The sequence below is a fragment of the Vicia villosa genome, unplaced genomic scaffold (assembly GCF_029867415.1).
Source record: "Vicia villosa cultivar HV-30 ecotype Madison, WI unplaced genomic scaffold, Vvil1.0 ctg.001325F_1_1, whole genome shotgun sequence".
In the NCBI taxonomy this organism is placed as follows: domain Eukaryota; kingdom Viridiplantae; phylum Streptophyta; class Magnoliopsida; order Fabales; family Fabaceae; genus Vicia; species Vicia villosa.
The window spans coordinates 326,980-353,380 of record NW_026705576.1 but is presented as its reverse complement, the minus strand read 5'-3'; the positions used below and the strand labels follow the sequence as shown (position 1 = coordinate 353,380).

The following is a 26,401-nucleotide window of genomic DNA, read 5'->3' as shown; positions in this document are numbered from 1 at the left end:
TTGTTTCGCAAAAATTTACAAATCTAATACAAATCAATCCATTTAATTTTAATCAATTTGTATATCAGATTCTCTCAAAACCAAACCAAACCGACCCACAAATACTTATAAACACAATCCTTCCTGTACCACAACCTCTAGAGAACCATAATGTCTTATACAGATTAATGTTAACAAAAGTTTTAATGAAGATTGACTTTTGCATAATAATAAGATAATTCAATATGTATAGACATACCATAAGATTTGATAATATAACCTACCATAGGCTTAAAAAGAATTCTATAAATTAATCACACTACGATTAGTACATAGGTAAAAGTAACGTGGCTTACGTAAAGGTTAGATATATCTGAAAATTTATCTTTTGATCATCCACTTCTATTTTAATCATATGGCGGGGTTTCTAAGACCATCTCCAATGGTAGTTTCTACTATTGAGTTCTTTACATGTACCATTAATTTAATAATTAAATATTTAAAAAATTTACCATGTCATAATAGAGTTGCATTGCAATGCAACAACTAAAAGATTGTAGTACCCAATCAAATCAAGTTATGAGGTAAAGTTGTGGGACCCATATCAAATTTTTATTAAAGTTAAAATTAAATAAATTCTTTTAATATGATGTGGCATAGTGAGTTCCTTAAAGAACTCAAATGTAAGTTGCACAATTGGAGATGCTCTAAATTAGGGTCCATTTGAGAGTTCATTTGTCTCATTCTAATATTTTAGGACACATATGATAAATTAAAATTCATCGTATAATATGAAAATTTATGATTAATTTGAGACGTGTTAGAAAGTAACACGATAAGATAATAAAACAAATTATTGATTTAATTCATAAATTATAAAATAGAATTTAAAATAAGAAAGTTGTTTAAAAAATTAGAAAAATGTGACATTAATTTTAAAAAATCAATAAATAATTACTACTTTATTAAAAAAAAATTTAAAATAATCAAAGTAATATTAATGCAAATTTTTAAAGTTCAATATAAATCTATTATAATGCATTATTTTTGAATCACAATGGATGGCGAAGTTTCCTCTTATCATCTCATTTAAACGGTCATATTAAATAAAATAAAAATATATATAGCCTATTTTTCTATAAAAAATAGGTTATTTATATGATCGTTTGATCGAGTATTATTAATGGTTGATATTTGGTGTTAAATTAAACTTGAGACCTTGAATCATATGATCCTATTCATATATATATATATATATATATATATATATATATATATATATATATATATATATATATATATATATATATATATATATATATAATAAAATAAAATTACTTATTTATAGTTTATAAATAATTCTTAGTAATAAATTAAAATTATTTATTTAGTAATGCCAAAATGACAATTATAAAAAAGGTCAACTCTGATGACTTATAACCTTTTCATTACAATATTTCAAACAAAAGGTCAACACTACAACATGTGGTTTGTTTCCAGCCATAGAAACTTTGCTTAAGCAAATTGTCATGCAGAAGTTTTTCTCGTGCATTAAATGCAAAAAGGTAAAAACCGTATCTTTAGCATAACTACATATTAGTCAAACAAAAGATAAAAGCATAGCTATGGATGACGGTGCAGATGTTGTAGAAAAACATCTTATACAGGTTTCACAATACTTTGCTGCAACAATTGATGAAAAAGTGAATACCGATTTCTCATTCCATCACTTCCCTATAAATAGAGGCCTTGCCCTATGCAACAATACATCCTCAGAAAAATATATAGCTTCAAGTATATCCTTCCCATATTTCTCATAATCCTATTCCATATGGCTTTTGCAGAAGAAACCTTAAACCTTCAAATGAAAAATTTTGTGCTTGTAAAACCATCAAAGTCCACTCCTTCTTGTATTCTTTCTCTTTCTACAATTGACAATAGAGATATCTATAATAACCTTTGTCAAACTGTTCATGTATACCGATCATCACCAACTCATGATTCCAGTTTTGACATTTTTCATGTATTCAAAGAAGCTCTTTCAAAGGTTTTGTTTTATTATTATCCTCTTGCAGGTATACAATATATTAGCTTTTGTTTTAGTTGTTTAATATATATATATATATATATATATATATATATATATATATATATATATATATATATATATATATATATATATATATATATATATATATATATATATATATATATATATATATATATATGTATATATATATATATATTATATTTTATGAGTTTAATTTCTATACTAGTGTCACTTTAAAAAATTTTACACCATTAATGCATCGTAATCATTTAAATGTATTATATTAGAAATTAAAATAAAAGTCAAACATTCCAAACAAATCAATAGTTCTGATTAACCGACAATATTTTAAATATTTTTATTGAGCACGGCTTCTTATAATTCAACCTCTATGCCCTTGTAGGTAAACTAGTGGAATCAGCTGATGATGGAAAGCGTAAAGTCCATTGTAACCCTAATGCAAAAAATTACGGTGTTCCGTTCTTGGAAGCAACTGCTAATTGCACCCTTTCCTCTCTTCATTATTTGGATAATACTGACTTAGAAATTGCTAAATATTTGGTGTTTGATCCTCAAGATAAAAGTTACCCTTTGGTGTTCAAGGTAACAAGATTTCTTTGCGGTGGCTTCACAATTGGAATGGGAGTGTTGCATGCAGTGTGTGATGGATTTGGTGCATCTCAATTCTTGAAATCAATTGTTGAACTTTCAAGGGGAAGAACCGAGCCCTCTGGGATACCTGTGTGGGAAAGAGAGAGACTAGTTGGATCAATAACTAAACAACCATTTCCAAAAAGTCCCATGAACAATATTGCATTTTCACCTTTTATAGATGAAACCAGTAATATAGTTATTAAGAAATATTGTTTTAAAGTGGAGGGTGAAATGATAAGAAATCTAAAGTTGAGTTTGATGAAGGAAAATGAAAATCTAGGGTTCACAACTTTTGAATCACTAGCTGGTTTTGTGTGGAGGTCAAGAGCAAGAGCTTTAAAACTTAACAACAACGGGGAAACAATGTTATCTTTGCTAGTCGGTATGAGACGCAACTTGAAGGATTTTGAACCCTTACCTAAAGGATATTATGGTAACTCTTGTGTGGATGCAAACCTTGTGATGAAAGTGAACGAGCTCAATGAAAGGCCACTCCATGAAATTGTTAAGCTCATCAAAGAGACTAAAAATGTTGCTTCTACTAGCGAGTATGTCAAAAACTCGATCGACTCTTGGGAGAATCATAAGGAGAATTTGAAAATGAAAAGTGGTGGAGCAGTAACAGTTTTGACAGAGTGGAGGCATTTGGGTTTTCTTAGTGAAAGTGTAGAACTTGGTGGGAATGAAGTGGTGAATGTAGTACCAGCACCATGCAACTTGTTTGCGAGTTTGGATATGAGCATTTTTACGTCTTCTAATAAAATTGATGATGAGAATGATCCATTGATGAAAGGAGGAGTTAATCTTTTCACATCACTCCCGGTTGATGCCATGCCTAGGTTTAAAGAGGAAATTGAGTCATTAAGATTTATTAGTTGAAATTTGAATTGCAAAATCTATTAAAAATTGAAATTGCATGTGTTTCAATTTTAGAGAGTCTATCTTTCTGTTTATTTTTATGTTGCAGTTATGTAATAATTTTAGAGAGTTTATGTTTCTGTTTTAAGTAATATGGGAGTGCATGTAATGGTGTGCAATATGTGATAAAACTAAACATTATTATTGAAAGATCACTCATCGTAAAAGAAAAAGAAAGTACTTGGTATTTGGTTTGTCTTTTTTCTTCAGTTTATAAGCAGAAATTTGTAGACTAGGACCTTCTAGGTAGGGGTGGCCCATTCAACTCTCAGAATGAGACTATCGTAGCCATATCCGTTGAGTTTGTTAATAGCCCTTTGAGAATCTTCCCTGCTGACAAAGTTAACAAAGCCAAAGCCTCTACAAATGCCAGTCTCTTGATCTATGTCAACATAGACCCTGACCACTGTACCAAAATAACTGAAAAGCTCAAACAAATCACCCTCGCTTGTGTCCTCCGAGAGGTTGGTTACCCGAAGAGAATTCTTATAGTTCCTCCAACTCAGATACGGCTCATCTACTAGCCTTGGAGGTATATCAACAAACCTTTCAACAGATATATATGGACAGCTTTCACTCCAATGATCAGCGTTCTTCCCACAAGCCCTGCATACCATATAAACAGCACCTTCATTGAACTTGAACAGAGCATATATATATATATATATATATATATATATATATATATATATATATATATATATATATATATATATATATATATATATATATATCATATGTTACATAAATGTATTTAGGGATGTGCATGGGTAACCAACTAATGGGAACCATGGTTATGGTTTATAAACCAAACCTGTTGTCACAAAAGCCAGGTTGGAATTTATAACAAGTTTCGAATCCGTTTAAAATCGGTTCTTAATGGGTTTTAATTTTAATCTAAATTATTTAATTAAATCAAAATTTTATTCTCTTAAATTTAATATAAACTTTTACATTTAACAACTTAAAACAAATTATATGAGAGTATAATCAAACACGTTTAATTAAGTTAACAATATTAATTTCATTAATTTGGAATGATCAAAATATAGTTTTTATTTATTATAAGTATCAATCTATTATTTTCTTATATGGAATACAATAGTATTTATTTACTAAAACTATGCACATTTTCCCTAGAAGCACATCTTTAACCAAATAAATAACAGAAGCAGCATATCACATCACCTAGTCTACTATATCAATCAACAAATTTCTGCTTATAAACAGAAGAAAAAAGGCAAACCAAATATCAAATTTATACTTTCTTTTTCTTTTACTATGAGTGATCTTTCAATAGTAATGTTTAGCTTTTCAATGCAACAAAAACACCATTGATTCAAAAGAAAGACCTGTAATTAGCAAGTACTCGGAACTACTGCAAGAGTCTTTAACAATTGATCAATCATTGTAGAAAAAAAGAGTTGCTAGATAACAAGACAAGGATATTAAGACACCGAAGAAAATACTAGGCCAAAATAAAGAATTATGATTTAATTAAGGCTAATATTAATATACATATCAATGAGGAAATACAAAGTGTACAAACACATACTATGATAACTTTTTTATTTTATTGATTTCTCTTTTACATTACATTTTCACGTATGTTAGGCTTACATAAGGCATGGAATCAGAACTGCATATGCTTTACATCCTTGACATTGTGTAGTCCATCACATCTACAAGAAAATCTACAATTATGAAGAAAATAGTCTGAATTAGCAAACAAAACAAGAACAAAATAGAGTATCATGAATCAAAAGACAATTGTGATGCTGCTGAATTATAACAACCAACCTGCATCTTCCTTAGTGAAGCAAAGTGGAGGTGTAATCCTTAAAACATTTCCATAAAATCCACCTTTCACAAGTTCAACTCCTGGTGTGGTGCTGGAAGATCTTACGTGGGAACGAAGTGCTTGGGAGGGAGGCTTATGGAGAATATCAGGAACTGGCGGCGATGATCCAAGGGATAAATCCCGTTGTGAATTCTAACGATATTATTTATCTGGCCCTTTGATATTTCTAGAATCTTTTCTGTTAGGTCCTGCTATGCCAACTGTAATCAGCCCGTCGAAGAGAATGAAATAGGAGCAGCGACGAAACTTGGATTAAGCGTTATTTGGGGAGCTCACGTTCCTTCGAAATTGAAGATTTTCGGCTGGAGACTCTTGCAGAACAGATTGGCTACTAGGAAGCAGCTTTTGAGAAGAGGTATTATAACTCAGAACAATGATGCGGTTTGTGTTTTCTGCCTAATGCAGGAGGAGGATTTAACTCACATTATGCTGAACTGTCCTAAGCTGAAGTCTTTTTGGAGGAAAATCCATATTTGGCTGAATGTGTATATTCTGGTTATGCAAGACTGCTGCTGCCACTTACTGAAGTGTATTGATTTGCTTAGGGGTAACATGTCTGGCTGCAGAATTTGAGCTATTTGGTTGACAATTTGCTGGTGTATTTGGAAAGTCAGAAATGATATCGTGTTTAATAACGCAGTTTTGGACTAAGAAGAACTGTTTTTTGCGACTTTGTGGTTTTCATGGTGGTGGCTTGCTATTGAATCAATGGATAGAATTTCTTGTAACTTTTACGAATGGTTTAAAAATCCGACGGTTTGTATTTAATTTCCCTGCTTTTATTTGTTTCGGTTCTCCTCTTGTAAGGGTTGAGGTACCCCTAGTCATGGTTTTAAATTGCGGTCCGCAACCGCAATTGCACCCGCAATATTGCGGATGCGGTTGCCTCCGCAACCGCATCGGACCGCAATTGCCGTGTGATTTTAAAATTACGTCTCCAATTATATTTGAAACCACATAGACAATTTCAATCATGTTTCTTCAAGTATTTTTATCAAAAGAACAATATATTAGAATTTTAAAACTTAATTTACTGAAAAAACTTAAGATTAAGTGTTTTTTATCATTGTGTTTCAAACATTCCCTATAAAAATTCACACCGCAACGGCCGCAATGCGCATCGCAGCAACCGCAATGACCGCAACCACAACACCCGCAATCGCAACCGCATCCGCAGCCGCAACCGCAATTTAAAACCATGCCCCTAGTACCTTTTATGTCAATACAAGTGTTGCTTAATAAAAAAAAATGGAACACTAAGAATAAATCTTTTGTTGCTTGATCTAGCACTAAGGCAAAATATCATGCTTTGGCTATCACCACTTTATAGCTACTCTAGATGGAATCTCTACTCATTGAGCTTGCACTGCCTTTCTCTCTTCTTACTCTTCTTTGTAACAATCTTAGTGCGCTTTTGTCACATAATTCAATTTTTCATGCCATAACGAATCATATTAAGGTCCACATTCATTTCGTCTAAGAGAGAGTCATACAAGAAGTTGAAGATCAGCCGTGTATAAGTTTAGCCACTCTCACTAAGCCTCTTGGTATGGGAGTTTTCAGTGACCTTCTCACCAAGCTCAAAGATGCTTCCTAGATCCCTCCTTGAACTTGTGGAGGAATACTAAAAAATTTCTCAAGTTACACCATTTTTATTTTATGCATGTATAGAGTTGCATCATATATGTGCAGTAGAAATTCAATAAAGTGCAGTGCACCATGCATGTGTATGTGTAGTAGAGAAGCATGATTGCATCTCTTGAATAAATACAAGTGCCATGGCTTTATAATAGATCAAATCATTAAGCATAATGCAATAAAGTTCACAAATTTGTCATTTGAGAAATAAAACCACATTTACAATTTTAGATAACTTGGGTACCCCGGTCCTCTTAGACAATAACACCAACAAATAGCATTGACACGGCTACCAAGTTTAGAGGTAGGAATTTTATGAAAACAATTTTTTTTTCTCTCATTGTTAAGATTGAATAAGAAAAGACCCTTATCTTTTCCAACTACTACAAGAGTTTTTGACAATTGATCAATCATTGTAGAAAAAAAAAAGTTGCCAGGTGAAGATATTTTTTCTGATTTTGCTTTTACATTACATTTGCACAGATGTTAATTAGGCTTACACAAGGTATCACTTTGATCCTACAAATATGGAATCAGAATTGCATATGCTTCACATCTTTGACATTGTGTAGTCCATCACATCTACTAGAAAATCTACAATTATGGAGAAAATAGTCTGAATTAGCAAACAAAACAAGAACAAAAAAGAGTATGAAAAATCAAAAGAAAATAGTGATGCTGATGAGTTATGAGAATCAACCTGCATCTTCCTTAGTGAAGCAAAGTGGAGGTGTAATCCTTAAAACATTTCCATAAAATCCACCTTTCCCAACTAGTACTCCCATATCTGAAATACAAAAAACACGAGAACGAGATATAACAACTTGAGTCAAGCGCAAGTGGTTGGTGCGTGGAGTGTCTTAAAAAAGATAGAACCATTAGAGCTAGACCTTTCATTTGTTCAAGGATATGCAGATTTTCGTCTTTCGCAGGAGTTTTGAGCTGCCGATCTTTCACAAGTTCAACTCCTAGCAACATTCCCCTTCCCCTTACATCTCCAATTACTGCCATAAAAAAATAATGTTAGTAGTACTAATAGTATTGATGATCCAAACAAACAAACGACGAAAGAGAAAAGAACCTTACTCTCATGCTTTTCCTTTAGTGAGTTAAGACGGTCCTTTAAATACGATCCAACAAGATATGCATTTTCCTGAAGTTTATCCTTCTCAATTACATTGAGAACAGCTAATCCTGCAGCAGAACACACAGGATTTCCTCCAAATGTGCTAAAATAGTATGCATATTTCAGAACTTTAGCAATCTCAGGAGTCGTTACCACTGCTCCAATAGGCGCACCGTTTCCAATTCCCTGAGACGAGCATAGATAATAATGTTAGCATTTTCTCCAAACCAATGTTGGTTAATCCTAAAGAAACGCGTTTACCTTTGCCATTGTAACAATGTCAGGGAGAACTCCGTGCGCCTCAAAGCCCCAAAAGTGACTACCAGTTCGACCAAAGCCTGACTGAACCTCATCAGCTATAAAGAGTCCTCCTGTTTTTTTGATCATGCTATAAACTGCAGGCAAGTAACCTGGTGCCAATTCTATCACTCCACCCACTCCCTGTGTCAAGCATCAACCTTTCACTATATAATATGAACTCTTTTATGTCATAGTTTATTATCGGTTTTCACGTGTTTGTGTCTGAGTCTGTGTCATTATCCTATCTTGGTTTGTATCAGTACTTCATATAGTAGAATTACCTGAATGGCCTCAGCAACAAAGCCAGCGACACGACCACAAGTTCCATAATCAATTATATCTTGAACATCATTCGCATATTTTGCTCCATCCAAACCGAAAACTCCTCTATACGGATCGGGGTTAAGGACATGGTGAATCCCAGTCTACTAGCCCATATACACAATAACAAGGATAAGAGATCAAATATTCACAAACAAATACCATAATTATAATAAGAGACGAAAATCGGCACCTGTACAATATTAAACTTATGAAAAAACTGAGCAGTGACACCCATAGTTGAGGTTGCATTTCCATGGTAACCATTTCTTATGGAAATAACATCATGGAAGCCAGTGTACAGCCTTGCCATCATCAAAGCCAACTCATTGGCTTCTGTCCCGGAATTTGTGAAGAAAACAACCTTAAGTTCTCCAGGCATTTTAGCAGCAAGTGCTTCAGCAAAATCAACAACAGCATGATTCAAATAAAGAACAGTAGTGTGCTGTAAAAGCCTAGTTTGGTTAACAATTGCTTCAACAACATCAGGGTGACAATGACCACACAAAACAGTAGCAATTCCACCGAATGCATCAAGGTATCTTCTTCCATTTTCATCATACACATATTGCATTTTACCCTCCACCAGATTTAACTGCATGTAACCATTGAAACCAAACTAAGTATAGTTTTTTGTGCAAAAACATTTGATTAAAGAACACTCTTCTGAGTACGAAACTGCTTACTGGGTGAGTGTAATAGGTGCTAACGAAGGTCGGGAGATACTGTTTTCTTCTTTTGGAGAGATCGGATGCTGAAGGGCCATTGTAGGGAGCAGGAGTGTGACTAAAGTGGGGGATTTTGGGAAGAGATTCGACACCATCTTCATTGCTTCGAGTTCGTGCTACGGTGGTGAACGCACGACGTTGCCACCTGCTAATTTTGTCCCATGTTATATGTTTAGTAAGTTGTCGTAGATGCATCCTTAGCAATATTCCGTGTCGTGTGTTCAGACTTCAATATATTATGTCAGGCAAGAGTGATGAAGCCTTTTTCACACATCAATTTAGGATTTGTTTTGTTTTGGAGTGAAAAAAATTTAATTTCAAGTTAATTAATGCTGTAAAATTTATTCTTATAAAGTTGAATTTAAAGTGAATCTACAATATAAAAAAATAAGCTGACAGGTACCAAAATTTTTTTTATGCATTCAATTATTATTTTTTTTACGGGTACCAGACATTTTTCTATACATTCAATTATTATATTTTTACGGGTACCAGAAATTTTTTCAAACATTCAATTATTATTTTTTTACGGATACAGGACATTTTTTTAAACATTCAATTATTATTTTTTCACAGATAACGAAAATTTTTCTATGCATTCAATTATTATTTTTTTTTCACAGGTACCAGACATTTTTTTATACATTCAATTTTTTTTTCACGGATACCAGACATTTTTCTATACATTCTATTATTATTTTTTCACATGTACCAAATATTTTTCTAATAAAAAATATACATTTGAAACAAATATGTGTCCCGTAACATAACCCGTGCGCACGCACGGGTTTGTTACTAGTTATATTTGAATTAGAGATGGCAATGGGTCGGGTCGGGTGCGGGTTTCACACTACCCAAACCCGCACCCGAAATTGGCACCCGAACCCAAACCCAAATGCTGTTCGGGTGGCAAAATAACACTCACGTCCACACTCGATGGGTTCGGGTTTTTTCACCCAAACCCGAACCCGCAGTAAAATACATAAAAAAATACATTTTTCCTACAACTTTCCACAATATTATATATATATATATATATATATATATATATATATATATATATATATATATATATATATATATATATATATAATATTATATATATATAAATCTATATTTTATATATATATATATATATATATAATATATTATATATATATATATATATATAATATTATATATATAAATATATAATATATTATATATATATATATATAATATTATATATATAAATATATATTATATATATATATATATATATATATATATATATATATATATATATATATATATATGTAAGCGGGTGTGATTTCGGGTTTCGGGTGTGGGTTTCACACTACCCAAACCCGCACCCGAAATAACGGGTGGCACCTGAACCCGAAACCAAACCCAGTCAACTCGGGTTTTCACCCGTTGACTCAGGTTCGGGTGCGGGTGGGCCCCGCGGGTGCGGGTTTGCTTGCCATCCCTAATTTGGATGCTATTATGATTTGATGCATCGATGGCAAGTCTCACATACAAAGGCCATTCACAATCATAGTATAGAATGCACGGGGATTAGGTAAGACCTCACTCGAGCACGTGAATTTGGCCTCCAGTCTATCTCTCACTATTGAATCTAATTTAACAATGATTTCCACGATGCAACGGGTGAGACATAAATGGTTTTAACTATTCACTCTATATAATCTTTGCACGCGCTAGTTTCGGGTATTCATTTCATTCTTGTTGAGAATATATAGCAAGTGTGAGTAGTGAAGAAATAGTCTCGCATTGGATAAGAATGTGGTGACTTGGGCATTTATAAGTGGGAGAACCCATTCACGTATCACCTTAAAGTTTTTAGTAAATAAGTGGTGTGTCTCTCACAAAGATGTCTAGTCCAATACTATATATCAATGTTCTCTAGTGAAAAACTTAGAGGAAAGTAGACTTTCCTCTTATAAATTGTGTTTTCAAAATCAGAGTTAAAAAATGCGGGAGCAAAAGTTTTTTATAAGAGTTTTTGAAGAATTAAGTGATAAAAGGAATGTACAAAAAATTAAAAATTTACAAGATGATAATGAATTAACTAATAAAAAATAGTGCATTTAATTCAATTAAATACAAACATGGAGGTTTGAATATAATTTGATTAAGTTATACAGCAATCTAATATTAAAGTTTTCCAGAATAATCACCAAAAGAAATGATTAGTAAACTAGATCTATCTTAGACCTACGCTTAAACTCTAAAAAACTGTGAATAACATAAACTAACCACATGCGAACTAAAAAGCAAAAAAAAACCTACATACATGCAAAGTCTATAAAAAAATTAAAACAATAAGAGATAAAGAAAATGTAAGCTGAGATTTATACTAGTAGAAAATTTACAAGTGTCTTTTTGTATAACTCATAATCACTCATACTTAAAATTTAGATCTAACAACGAAGCTATCCATATGTTAATATTGATTCTCCTTCAGCTGCACATAACTCACTAGGCTACAAATTCATTGAGATCTACAACCTAGAATTGATCCACCTTCTTAAATCAAAGCACTCCAAGATTCCATCTGCAATGATCTTCACACGTTCCTACTTGAATTCCCTTGTCCGAGTCTTTGAACTTGTTGAAGGAGCATGAAACTCCTAAGACCTCTTGGAGAATAACTTCTTCTTTTAGATGTAAATCTCCAGAAATCCATATCTTGATTCTTCCATCTGAAAAGTAATGTTCACAAGAACATTAGAACACCTAATGAATCTAATAGTAAAATATATAGATTTTTGAATTTGGAGTCTAATGTAATTATTAAATCTCGAGATGTGAATTCTTTGAGAACCTTATCACAAAGGAAGAGGTCCACGGGTTGTTGAAACACAAACCAAAAGTTCTTAACAAATTGTTCAAACATAACTCAAGCATGGGATTAGCAAAAGAGTCTGAAAATGATAAGAACCCAGGACCGTATGAAATTGATTCTCGAATTGTTTCATTTTATATAGTAGAAGGAAAGAGTGATAATTTTGTTCACAATACTCCTATTATTCTTTAAGTAGAAGATGATTCCAAAAATTATAAAGAAACAATAGCTTTAAAGGGACTTCTCTTTTAAAAGGATGTTATCCAAGACGAAATATATTCAACAATATCAAACCACACTTGGGAACTTGTCAATCTACCTAAAGGATCAAGATCCATTCGATACAAATGGGTGTTTAGAAGTAAGTATCACATTGATGATACACTAAACACCTACAAAGATAGATTAGTGATAGAGGGTTTTATAAAAAAGAAGGTGTAGCAAAGATGAGGACAATTAGAGTATTATTTGTATTTGATTCTTTACATGAACTTATAGTTCGTCAAATGGATGTTAAAACAACATTTCTAAATGGATATCTCGATAAGGAGAATTACATGGAACAACCAGAAGGTAACATGCTTCTTGGTAATGAACAAAAGGTGTGCAAGCTTTTTATATCCCTGTATGGATTAAAATAAGCACAGAAACATTGGCATCAAAATTTTGACTCTGTCATACTTTCAAATTGATTTGTTCCTAATTCTTGTGACACGTATATGTACATAAAAATGTGTGAGAACAATGTAATATTCCTTTTTGTCTATATAGATGACATGTTTATCATTAGCAACAATATGAGTGAAATTTTAGGAATAAATAAGTTTCTAATTTCTACATTCAAGATGAAAGATCTTGAACTAGTTAACACTATTTTAGGGATCAAAGTAAAGCGAAACAGTGGGGGTTATGAACTTGATCAAGCACATTATGTTGAGAATTTTTTGATAAGTTCAATCACTTATGTTTCAAGGAAGTGAATTCCCCATTTGATCCTAGTGTCAAGCTTTAAAATAATGATGGACGAGTTGTGGCTCAATCAAAACATGCAAGTGCAATTCGTTGTCTAATGTATTTAATGCAATGTACTAGATCCGGCATAGCATTTGAAGTTAGTAATATGAGTATATTTACTAGAAATCCAAATAGTGAGAATTGGAAGGCCATCACAAGGATTTTTGGTCATCTTTTGAAAAACAAAAATATTGGCCTCCATTATGGAAGTGTTAGCTTGAGGATTTTTGTTCAGCATTTTGACATGAGATTTAAGTATATATAAATGCTAAGTGCAAATAGTTAAGTCTTGATTTTGACACCAAGGAGGTTTTTCAAAAATTCGACAAGTGAAATTTTTTACGGACATGGTAGGGTGACTCGAGGGCAGTTTCAACAATAAGAACGGTTTAAAGATACATGTCGAATTATGGAGATTTAACCGTTGTTGACAATTATTGATGTATATCGTATATAAGTAGATTTCTTTTCTAAAATGGGGGTTCGCATTTTCATTCTTTTTTCTTTATAATTCACACATCCGAGTCACAGAGATAAATAATTTGTGAGAAATGTATGAACTTGTGTCCCACTTTTAATTTAAACATTTTTATCCAATTTCTTTACCATTGTTCTTTATTTTCCTTTATCCCTTTTTGTACTTCTGCATTTACCTCTCTTAACTTTTATTAAATTACTCTAAAACACCTTTAAGTATTAATACATTTTCTCAAACATTTCACACAAATTGTACTTTAGGATTTTTCGATTTTGATCCTGCAAGTGAACTAAAAGTCATGATTTGTTTACCAAAATCCCCAATAAACAAATTGGAATCCCAGTAGGACCCTTTCATGTGAAACTTAAATCTTTTTGCAAAGAGAATATGTGTTTTTATGTTTGTTTTTGTTCTTCGCATCTAAATATTATCCATTGTTGAGTGTTTATGCATTCGAGGAGTGATAAATTTGTTAGTATGTCCAGACCATCAAGAAAGTTATTCCCCCAAGGAGTTCTTCCTCCCAAGAACAACTGTCCAAATATACAAGAACAACCAATCGGAATGAGAGTTGGTGGTACAAGCACTTCAACAACGGTTGGAATAACTGCTCCTATTGTGAGTCAGATGTCATTTTCGACTATGACGCCAAAAATAGTGATACCACCACCAACTAGTTTTGTGTGGTAATCCCATGGTTACACAAACCACTCTAGGAGGTAGTAGGACTTCATTCCTTTTAGGTTTTACACTTCCTTTAGTGGTAGGGAGTATTTGTATGACATACCAACTACAATGATGGAAGACCTACAAACTAATGCGTCAATGTACGTAGAAAATGTAATGGATGTTGCATCCCCTTTTCATCCATACATGACAACAGGGTATGCTATAAACATTCCTTGCGGAATAGGCCAATTGTAACACCCCAATTCTATCCTCAGTAAATAATCAAATAATCAGAGTATAATAATTAAAACATAAGAATATGATGTCACATTTTTCTTCGAAACAACAAAACACGCTCAAGTTAAACAAATTGATACATAACACTTATCTTGGGGTTGAACCAAAGTACCTTCATAAATATCAACGTCACATTTTAATGCACAGCGGAAAATATTCTTGTTCTATTATCAAAACATTTTACATCCAACATACACAACATGTATCTCATTTATAAGCCAACATGGCAACTACGTTCAACACTACTCAAAATCATCCTTTAGAAATACTTTAACACTAATTAAGATTCAACGATGAAACAACCAAACGTTCATCCCTCCCCGAGTGTTACATATCATAGCATGACCCGGCTCGACGTAAGCAACGGAAGATTAACATCTTCCAAGCCACTTCAAAAGCGTACTAATCTTCTTAAGTTGTGTGTTACCAACATAGGGGTGACATTCAAACAGAAGGGATGAGATATCTACCAATATAATTGAGATTATGATAAATAATATATTAGAGATAGATCGAATAAAACTACCACTTCACGGTATTATCATCACAAATCACTTCACATCATTATATTCAATAACCATTTCAATTCACGATTCAAGTCACAACACTTCACATAAATTCACACTCATGCAATTTAGAATAAGACACTAACAATGCACATGCATGTGGTACCCAGGGCTTCAGCCCCCATCGCTAATTGCCAACTAATAGAGGAATCAAACAAGGCATAAGCCTTCATCACAGTTTTCCAATCCAGGCCGTCACAAAATATGCAAATGTATTTGACTCGATGAATGCAACATCACATACTCAACAACAATAAAACTCGTCGCGAGGCATACGCCTATATCACTATTTTTACCAGTAAATAGAGGTAAATTATCAACATCACATTGTCGCAGGTTTATTATTATCAACTCTTTCATCTTCGTCGTAACATCATTACAACAACAGCGTAATATAATAGCAACAATAACTCAACAGCAACTCAATAAGTCAACACAAATAATTCAACGACAATTTGACGAAAAATCAACATTGGCTATCAATCCTACAATTTTATATTGCCAATAATTAGAGGCAATTCAACTAAATTCATCACCACCTGTAAATTCACATTTTCAGCAAAAACACAATGCAACGAATTCAACCAAAACAACGTACACACGTTTCGTAATTGTCAGACAGTTTTCGACTTAAATCGGTTAATTAATTTATCAGTTAGAATTAATAATATTTATACGCGGTACTGTTTTCATCAATTTCCTATTATTAATTCTAGTCCTCTGCTATTATCATTGACTCTGCTACAAGAATTGTTATCTATTATTATTCCTACTGTCATCAAAGTGATTTTTATTGCTAAGTAAATTTCCTGTCATTCAATTCTCTTCTATCTTAGTTAGGCTTATTACCAATATATTATCATGCTACTAATATACTACTCCTGCTAACTAACCTTGCATTACTCTGTTATTTATCATTACTAAAGGTGTCCTTACTAAATATTATTTTTGGGATAATTATACCAATTCTTCAATTATTCACTTTCCAAATCATATCAAAGTATCCCCTAAATTGTATATGTTACCTACATTATTATTAGGCTAAAAAACAATTAAAGGAAAAGGAAACTAAGTGGCCCCCGCCACCCCTTTAAGGACGCCCGCCCCTTCCCTTTTTGTGGTCTGGGGCGCCCACCTTGGCTTGTGGCGTGCCCACCCCTTATCCCTGGTGGCTCCCGCAATATCTTCATCTTCTTCCTTTAAACAATTTTTTTCATTTCTTCTTATTTGTTTTACTAATCTCCAGACTTCATCTGATTCATAATTTTATCGATCCCAATTATTAATACACTCGATATTATATTACAGAGACTTCAATTGGTACTAAATCGACATGGAACAATTTCCTTTTTGCCACGACATTTAATTAACAGAACTAGTTTCTTATCGATTTCTAAAAAGAACATCACAATAACAACAATAACACAGACAATCACAACACCAACACAAACAACATCAGTACCAATCACAGTATAAATTTCAACAATTTTCTCTTGCAACAACATTTCATTGGCAGCACCGGAATCAATTTCTTATCGATTTCAAAAACATCACGATAAACAACACTAAACACAAACAACAAAGAACACCAGAAACAGTAATGATTTTAACAACCTAAAACCCCACATATCATCCATAATATTCCCGGTTATAGTGTCAGAACCCCACCCTTACCTTGGATTAAAGACCACTCTATAATTCTCCGATCGAATCCGAGCTTCGCCATAGATTCCAACCTTTGCCTCTTCTGCAACTTTTCCTCTCTTTGATTGCAACTCTACGTAGCCTCCAAATTCTCTAATTTTTCTCCAAAACTTCTCTCATTAACCTAATTTCTTACTTATAACCAAACCTTCACAACTTTATTATTTCCTTTTGGGCTTACCTTAACATTTCTAGTTGGGCTCAACTTACACCCCCAATATTACTACTGTCCACCACCACAACAAACCCAATTAAACAATCACTTTATTCTATCTCCATCACTAATGAATTAATTAATTAATTCCAATTAAAATACTTAAACTCCAATAATTTACAAACTCCGAAATCCATCAATAAATAACCCGAAAATATTTAATTAAATAATTAATTAAATAAACGTGCGTTACACTAATCCTAGGGAGGATTGGGATACATCCCTCATGTTATGCCACCTTTAACTAATAATTCTCTTTTGGTTGTAAGGAAACAAATGGATGATAGTAACCATGATATGGTTATTATATTACTCAACAAATTGGTACAACATTCAATCCTTTGATCCAAAATACCAATCATAGTTACTAACAATTAGCACATCAAATAAGTCGAGTTACTAACTTCTTTAGTGCTCCTCAAGCATTCATTCAGCTAATTCCTAATAACCGAGTGCAATAACAAGTTGTGCCCCAACCGATCGGACAATCTAGACCCAAGTTGGTCAAAGATGTGGTGTTGGTAAATAGGAACGAAGTAATTTGGGGGGGCGGGGGGATAACATAACCAATATAGTTTAACAAATTCTAACTCAAAATGGTATAAATGTTGGTCTTCATAGGCCAAATTTCACTTCTACATTATCTTAATATGTCTTGCAAATTAAACTCCCCATGGGTTGGAAAACCCCCAAAGTTCATTAAATTTGCAGATGACATTATTGAGTCTACTGTCGAGCACATTTCTCTAGAAGTCGATGATATGGTTAATAATGAGAATCTAAAGATTAAATATTTTCCAAATTCTTTGGCCAAGAATGTTTTCACATGGTTCACTACTCTTCTTACAAATTTCATACATAACAAAAATCAACTAGAAAGAGTGTCCCATAAGCAGTTTTGTATGGGTCAGTCGAAAATTAGCCTAAAAGAATTAGCCTGTGTGAAATAAAAACCGTTTGAACCAATAGATGATTATCTCAATAGGTTCATACTAATGAAGTCAAGGTTCTTCACTCAAGTTCCTGAACATGAGTTAGCCGAAAGGGCTGCATGTCGCCTGGATTATTCCATTAGGAAGAAGTTATATACCCAAGAACTAAGGGTATTTTGCCTAGTTAGAAGATAGGGTTAGACAAGTCGAACACCTGAGGAAGAAAAGGCTAAATTAGAGAAGGCTAGAATAAATCGACACCCTAGGAAAGAAAAGGTTGCTTATATAGAGGCAGATGGTAGTAATATAGAACTTAATATAGTTTTTTGAATATTTTAAATAAAACGAGATTAATCTAGAAGAGTTGTAACCCAGACCTACATATGTTTGTATGGTCTTAAGACCTTCTAATGGAAAGAACCCCGTTAAACCAAGTAGAAATGAAAATTTTATTACAAAAACATATACATTTCATGTAACTAAATATGATGAATTTTTTATCTTTTTATTGTTGATGGTCAAATCATAGTTCTGAAAGGCCTAAAGACGCCACCATTGGAATAAAGGAAGAAAAGAGGTTTTTGTAAATATCATAATTTTCTTGGTTATAAAACTTCTTAAAGTGTATTTCAGGGACTTAGTGCAATACGCTTTAAAGGATGGAAGATTGAAGTTTGGGGATAAACGCCGAGGATGCAAATTTACTCAGATCCCTTACATGTCAAGGAGGCACAACTCGTTGAGCATATGGAAATCATGATGGTCGAAAATGTTAAAGGTCTCCACATGCATGTCGAAGAAGTGAGTATGGTGCATTACAATGAGAAAATCAAGGCGGTATACCTATAAGCTAAGGATGAGTTAATTGACTTCTTGAACAAGTGCTGAAAATTCTAGTAAATAACACGTGATGTCTTACTGGATGTTATGACATCCACAATAACACATAACAATACTTTAAAACAGGAAAGCATAAAACAGTAAAGAACACAGAGAATTTTTTACCCAGTTCGGTATACAAAAATACCTACTCTGGGGGATACCAAGCCAGGGAGGGAATCCAATATAAGTAGTATTAATTCATAGCTAAACTCCCTCGTTTACAACTCCTCACTTAAGACCTACCCAATGCAATTCCAATCTAGTCCTAGACCTGAGTATATCCACTCACTCCCCCTCAATCACAACAATGATTACAAACAGACTTTAATAAAAAAGAAGAAGACACACTTCAAAAACACACTTTGATCTTGCTTAAAATCTTCAATCAAGAGACACACACTCGTGCTTAAAAGCTTAGAGTGACAAAATACAAAAATAACCTATTCCAATACAATCATCAAAAGACAACTGCTTGGAGTACAAGAGACTAAACACACAGACACAGAACTATGGTTCTTCACAATAAAAAATCTCTGCGTTCCAAATTAGGATTGTAGTCTTCTTATATGCAACTCTTGGGCCTCGGGCTTTCCAAGAAACAAATTAGGGTTAACCAAGTTAACATAATTCACACGTCATCAGGCTATTACAAAATATGCTGTATACGAAATCTTCAAGGAGAAATATTCATCACACAATAAAATGTTTCCTAAATTGTAGATTGAGAGAAATCATGAAATATAATCGTAAAACATAACAGCTCCTGCTGTCAAACATGGATGTCATGACAACGGTCATGACATTCACTAAAAAACCTGTATTAGTTTAAACATATGCAACCTATATAACACCATATAAAGCATGTCATGACATTTGTCAAGACATTAAACACCCAGGTATGTTTTACCACAAATGCACCCAACTTGAAAACATCTACAATCTCCCCCTTTGGCAAATTTTTGGCTAAAACATCCTATCACACTACATCGGAGAAACACTTGCAGTAGAAAACATACAACCACACACAATCAAAGCTCAGAGCTAATACAGTACATCATACCACACAAACATGCAATGACTACTACTACCATTAGCATGCATACATCAACCACAACTACTGCTACTTCTACAGCAAACATCAAAGCACATAATCATGGCTATACTCCCACTACAACCATTCCAGATGAGCAGTTGTCAAGTATAATAGAAATAAACTGCTATACTACACACAATCAAATTGATCAACACACAATAAGCTATTAGAATTTTGTTGATCACACACACACACTTGTTGTTATGGGGTGACATTTGATAACACGATTTTATATCGTATATTTAGCTTGAAATTCATAGATATTTATAGCATTTTCCGTTTATTATATTGATTTATTATGATATTACGCGAGTTTTTGCTTTGTTTCAGGTTTTACACTCTTATTATGACTAATTGTGAAAAAGAGAAGAAATGGAGCTAAAACGACCCATATCTATGCCTAAAAGACGAAAAATAGGTGCTGAAGTAAAAAGGGAGTGCAAATAAGGCCCAAGTGTGCTGAAAGAGACCCAAAGACCCAATGAAGCAATCCAGCCCACGAAGGAAAGCAGCCCAATCCACACAAGTAAGCGGAGACGCACGTCTCCAACGTCTCTATGCCACATCAGCAAAAGGGAGACGCACGTCTCCATTTCCCTAAAGTTTCTCCACTTGAGACGCACGTCTCAAGTCATGCGCCCAGTCTTCCTGAAGAATCGGAGACGCACGTCTCCAAGCCAGTCTGAAGAGCTTCCTCTTTTCACGCAACGTCACTGCAAAGCATCCCCTATAAATAGAAGCAGTCACTTCAGTCCAAAGTGTCCGATTTCCTGCTAACGAAGTGCTGCCGAAATTGTACCGCGAATCATATTTTTCATTCTGCTTTCATTCAAACACTTATTTTCTCACAACGATTTCTACACCGGAAATTGTTGTGAACTTTTTATAAATCTAGCCTTACGTTAGATTTATCGTTTTTATTTCCTTGTTTTATTTTCTGTCTGTTTAAATTCCGAAGAACGATCCAGCCAACTTGTGGTGGAGGTTCGATACTTGAAGATTTACTTGCCATTTATTTAATTCAGGTTTAATATTTACCGCCTTATTTATATGTTTATTTGCATGATATATTGTATGCCTATTAACATGCCTATTATTATAAACCGAATCTATTTATGCATGTTTAACCATATTAATATGTCTGGCTAAATTACTAAGGTGTCGGTATGTAGAGTAAGTTAACCGAGGGATCCGAAATAAATTGGCTTAATTATGTTTTATTAAATATCACTTATTTTTGGTTTATATGTCTAATTTAATTAGTAAGTCTTAAATCCAATAGAGCGAAAGTTTGAGGGGTTAAGACGGTCAAAGGTTAAAATCAATAGAGCGAAAGTTTGAGATCTTTAACCAGATAGTAGACATAGGACATTAGTTTTAAGGATGGCGAAAGCGTATTAAAACTAATTGGGACTTATTTATTTTCAAAAATTGTTTTTACACCCGAGCGGGATGGCGAAAGCGTACGTTAGGGATATTAGCTTGTTCCGAGTCAATAGAGCGAAAGTTTGAGATTAGGAGATTTAAATAGATAACAACTTCATAAAATAGGCATTTTATTAATTACGTTGTTTCCAAAAAGCTCTTCTAAAATCTAATGGGATGGTGAAAGCGTACATTAGGATTAGGATAGTAATCTGAATCAACAGAGCGAAAGTTTGAGACGAGGATTTTTAATCAATTGAATTAGTAAAGATTTTTAATTAAATTATGCAAAACCCAATGGACCTTCGGATTACCTTAAGTTAAACGAAATACATACTGATACCTGTCTTTTATTATATTCTTTATTTCTCACTATCACTCTCCCTTAGGAACAATCAAAATTTTAGTAGCCCTAGCTTTACATAGTAACCTTAGATAACGGTAGATCGATTCATAGTCCCTGTGGATTCGATATCTTTTAAAACTACACGACACGACTGTGCACTTGTAGTCATCAGATTTATAGACACGTAAAGTCGCGATCAAGTTTTTGGCGCCGTTGCCGGGGATTATTCAAGTCGATATCGTAACTCACTGTTACACCGTAGAGACTAGGACAATTCTTCCCTTTCTTTCTGAACGATTGTATGCCAAATACTCGTTCACAAGGAGGAGATTTAATACAATGAATTAACGAGATCGAACGTTTCATTAACGTCAAACGTCGAGCTCGCAATCTTCCCGAAGTAGCACCAATTCCTATTAATCAGGAATTGACTTTTACTGATCAAATCAATCAAATTATCCCAAAGTTAGAGATGGCTGCTCTTCGTCCGCTTAGAGACTATGTCGCTCCTTCGCGCGCTGAACCACACTCAAGTATCGCACCACCTGCGATTGAGGCAAACAATTTCGAACTGAAACCTTCGCTGGTCCAAGCTGTTCAACAGAATCAATTCTCTGGAAGCCCTGTAGACGACCCTAACCTTCATTTATCTGTGTTCGTGCAATACGCCGACACTGTCAAAGCTAACAACGTTAGTCCCGAAGCTATTCGATTACGTCTCTTTCCTTTCTCCTTAAGAGATAGAGCTAGAGCGTGGCTTCAATCCCTGCCTTCTAATTCCATAACTACATGGGACGAATTGAAGAGAGTATTCTTAGCGAGATACTTTCCGCCTAGCAAAACTGCTATGCTTAGAGGTCAAATCAACGGATTTACCCAGAAAGATAACGAATCACTCTTCGAAGCTTGGGAACGTTACAAGGACATGCTTAGAATATGCCCTCATCATGGACTCGAGCCATGGCTGATCATCCATACTTTCTATGGTGGTCTCTTATATAACACTAAAATGACTATAGATGCCGCTGCTGGCGGAGCATTAATGGACAAACCCCATGATGAAGCATACAAACTCATAGAGAACATGGCACAAAACCATTACCAATGGGGTGGAGAACGAGCCGCTCTACAGAAAACCCAAACCAAAGGAGGAATGTACGAAGTAAGTGGTATAGACCGCGTTAACGCTAAAGTAGACGCTTTAACTCAAAAGATCGAGAACTTAACCATCACTCCTTCAGCCACCGCTGATGCTGTAACACCTAACTGCGAGATCTGTGGATTGACTGGACATGTAGTTGCCGAATGTCAACTCTTGACTGGAGTCCCATCTGATCAAGTAAACTATGCTCAAGGAAACCCTTATTCTAACACGTACAACCCTGGATGGAAAAACCACCCGAACTTTTCTTATAAGAACAACAATGCGTTGTACGCACCTGGACAAGCACCTGCTGTACCACCTGGCTACCAAAAAGCGCCTGTAGCTGCTCAAAATACCCCTAGGAAGTCAAATCTAGAAATCATGATGGAAAACTTTATAGCTTCCCAACAACAAACCAATAAAGACTTCCTGAACCAAAACATCCACAACAGCGAGCAACTAAAACAACTATCGAACAAAGTAGATGCTTTAGCTACTCATAACAAAATGCTAGAAACTCAAATATCACAAGTAGCCCAACAACAAGCACCTACTGCTGCCCCTGCTGGCACGTTTCCTGCTCAACCACAACCTAATCCTAAAGGACATGCGAACGCAATAACACTACGAAGTGGAACGAATTACGATGGACCCATTGATCCTAGAACTCAAAACGTACCCATGTCACAACAAGAGCCAAAGGAAACCCAAAAGACATCAACTGATGACCAAACTGCTAAGACTAAAGAGAACAATAACGAAGTGGAACCTGAAAAAGAGAAACCTTATGTTCCACCACCACCTTATAAGCCACCAATTCCTTATCCTCAGAGATTAGCTAAATCAAAAACCGAAGCGCAATTTAAAAGATTTGTAGAACTTCTGAAACAATTAAACATAACCATACCATTCACAGAAGCCATAACTGAAATGCCTTCGTACGCTAAATTCCTAAAAGAAATCTTATCAAACAAAAAGAAACTCGAGGATAACGAAACCGTAACGCTTACCGCTGAATGTAGCGCTATCATCCAAAATAACATGCCTCCAAAACTGAAAGACCCTGGTAGTTTCTCTATACCCTGCGTAATAGGTAAAACCATTATAGAGAAGGCCTTGTGCGATTTAGGAGCTAGTGTTAGTTTGATGCCTCTTTCAACCTGTAAGAAACTAAATCTAGGTGAGCTTAAAGCAACGAGAATGTCTCTTCAACTAGCTGACCGTTCAGTAAAATACCCTGTAGGAATGTTAGAAAATATCCCGGTTCGTGTAGGTCAATTCTACATCCCAACTGACTTCATCATAATGGATATCCAAGAAGATTCTAACATCCCGATCATATTAGGAAGACCGTTCTTAGCAACCGCTGGTGCAATTATAGATGTAAAGCGAGGAAAGCTTACTTTCGAAGTAGGAGAAGAGAAAATAGAATTTATCCTTTCCCAATTCCTAAAAGCACCTTCTATAATTGACACATGCTGTTCTGCTGACATAATCGACGAGTGTGTCAAAGAAATAAAATCCGAACCAAATAAGGAAACTGAGATCCTAAGAATTCCTATGCCGCCAATTCTTGAAGATGACAACTGGCGTGAGGAATATCAAGATGACCACCTGAGTGAATGCTTAGCTTTAACTCCCGATCCTATACCTGGACCTAAGAAACCTGCTATAGAGCTGAAAACACTTCCTACCGATCTTAGATACGAATTTCTAGACGAAGAACTAAACCGACCAGTTATAGTGAACGCCAACTTAGGACGAACCGAGACTGAAAAATTACTTAATGTCCTAAGAAAATACCCGACCGCTTTAGGATATAACATATCAGATCTGAAAGGTATAAGCCCTTCTCTGTGTATGCACGGCATTATGCTCGAAGACGATAGTAAAACCTCTAGGGAACATCAAAGACGGATAAATCCTATTATGAGCGATGTGGTTAAAAAGGAAATCCAAAAGCTGCTAGAAGCCGGAATAATATATCCTATATCCGATAGTAAATGGGTTAGCCCTGTTCACGTCGTACCAAAGAAAGGAGGAGTTACTGTAATCACTAACGCTAAAGGCGAATCTGTAGCACAACGTACCCAAACTGGATGGAGAATGTGCATTGACTATAGGAAGCTAAACAAAGCTACCCGAAAAGACCATTTCCCTTTACCTTTCATAGATCAAATGCTCGAACGCCTAGCTAAACACTCGCATTTCTGTTATCTGGATGGATACTCCGGATTTTTCCAAATTCCTATCCACCCTGACGACCAAGAGAAGACCATGTTTACCTGTCCTTATGGTACATTCGCTTATAGACGAATGCCTTTTGGGCTTTGCAATGCACCCGCGACCTTCCAAAGATGCATGATGGCAATATTTGCCGACTTCCTAGATGGAATAATGGAGGTCTTTATGGACGACTTCTCTGTCTGTGGAGGAAGTTTAGAAACATGTTTAGAGAACCTTGAACTGGTACTTAAACGATGCGTAAGCGTTAACCTAGTCCTTAATTGGGAAAAATGCCATTTCATGGTTCAACAAGGAATTGTACTTGGACACATCGTATCCGATAGAGGGATCGAAGTAGATAAAGCTAAAATCGAAATTATCGAAAACCTTCAACCTCCCAAAACCGTTAGAGAAATAAGAAGTTTTCTGGGACACGCTGGTTTTTACCGACGTTTCATTAAGGATTTCTCTAAAATTACAAAACCCTTAACTGAACTACTAATGAAAGACGCCGAATTCATTTTTACTGATAAATGCACTGAAGCATTCCATACGCTTAAACGAGCATTAATCTCTGCGCCAATTATGCAACCTCCCGACTGGAATGAGCCTTTCGAAATAATGTGTGACGCGAGTGATTATGCTGTAGGAGCCGTTCTAGGGCAAAGAAAAGATAAGAAACTACATGTCATATACTATGCGAGTAGAACCCTAGACGAAGCTCAAATGAATTATGCCACGACAGAAAAAGAATTATTAGCTGTCGTATTTGCACTAGACAAGTTCCGTTCTTACCTGGTAGGAGCCAAAATAATCATATACACTGACCATGCCGCCATTAGGTACCTCCTAACCAAAAAGGACGCCAAACCAAGACTTTTGAGATGGATCTTGTTACTACAAGAGTTCGACCTGGAAATTAAAGATAAAAAGGGTACTGAAAATGTCGTAGCAGATCACCTCTCTCGATTGGAAAATCTAAAACCCG

General features: G+C 34.6%; 3 protein-coding genes and 1 non-coding gene across 5 annotated transcripts; 1 reads left to right on the top strand and 3 right to left on the bottom strand.

Moving 5' to 3' along the window:
* The first annotated feature begins 1,562 nt into the window (after window positions 1-1,562).
* On the top strand, window positions 1,563-3,803 carry LOC131634667 (spermidine coumaroyl-CoA acyltransferase-like). Its single transcript, XM_058905313.1, has 2 exons — window positions 1,563-2,054; window positions 2,433-3,803. Exons 1-2 carry the CDS (start codon window positions 1,736-1,738, stop codon window positions 3,560-3,562), a joined length of 1,449 nt encoding a protein of 482 aa, XP_058761296.1. The 5' UTR covers window positions 1,563-1,735; the 3' UTR covers window positions 3,563-3,803.
* Window positions 3,804-3,843: 40 nt separating this feature from the next.
* On the bottom strand, window positions 3,844-4,218 carry LOC131634662 (eukaryotic translation initiation factor 3 subunit G-like). The gene has a single exon (XM_058905308.1). The coding sequence runs from the start codon at window positions 4,216-4,218 to the stop codon at window positions 3,844-3,846; it is 375 nt and encodes a 124-aa protein (XP_058761291.1).
* Window positions 4,219-5,216: 998 nt separating this feature from the next.
* On the bottom strand, window positions 5,217-9,839 carry LOC131634669 (alanine--glyoxylate aminotransferase 2 homolog 2, mitochondrial-like). Of its 2 annotated transcripts, none has more exons than XM_058905315.1 (8): window positions 9,534-9,839; window positions 9,041-9,442; window positions 8,808-8,951; window positions 8,488-8,667; window positions 8,187-8,412; window positions 7,991-8,104; window positions 7,801-7,887; window positions 5,217-5,295 (listed from the first exon to the last, which is right to left on the bottom strand). In XM_058905315.1, exons 1-8 carry the CDS (start codon window positions 9,768-9,770, stop codon window positions 5,252-5,254), a joined length of 1,434 nt encoding a protein of 477 aa, XP_058761298.1. In that variant the 5' UTR covers window positions 9,771-9,839; the 3' UTR covers window positions 5,217-5,251. The 2 variants fall into 2 exon arrangements, with proteins under 2 accessions (XP_058761298.1, XP_058761297.1); XM_058905314.1 differs by lacking the exon at window positions 5,217-5,295 and adding an exon at window positions 7,337-7,694.
* Window positions 9,840-22,890: 13,051 nt separating this feature from the next.
* Window positions 22,891-22,997, bottom strand: LOC131634680 (small nucleolar RNA R71). The gene has a single exon (XR_009293615.1). It is a non-coding gene; the product is annotated as a small nucleolar RNA R71 (small nucleolar RNA).
* Window positions 22,998-26,401: the final 3,404 nt, after the last annotated feature.

Bases quoted from the DNA above. Each gene is read 5' to 3' on its own strand.
- LOC131634667 (XM_058905313.1), top strand. From the start codon at position 1,736: ATGCAACAATACATCCTCAGAAAAATATATAGCTTCAAGTATATCCTT. The intron at 2,055-2,432 runs GTATACAATATA...ATGCCCTTGTAG, and splicing joins TTATTATTATCCTCTTGCAG to GTAAACTAGTGGAATCAGCT.
- LOC131634662 (XM_058905308.1), bottom strand. From the start codon at position 4,218: ATGGTATGCAGGGCTTGTGGGAAGAACGCTGATCATTGGAGTGAAAGC.
- LOC131634669 (XM_058905315.1), bottom strand. From the start codon at position 9,770: ATGCATCTACGACAACTTACTAAACATATAACATGGGACAAAATTAGC. The intron at 8,952-9,040 runs GTGCCGATTTTC...ATGGGCTAGTAG, and splicing joins ATAAGTTTAATATTGTACAG to ACTGGGATTCACCATGTCCT. The intron at 8,668-8,807 runs GTAATTCTACTA...TGCTTGACACAG, and splicing joins TTGTTGCTGAGGCCATTCAG to GGAGTGGGTGGAGTGATAGA.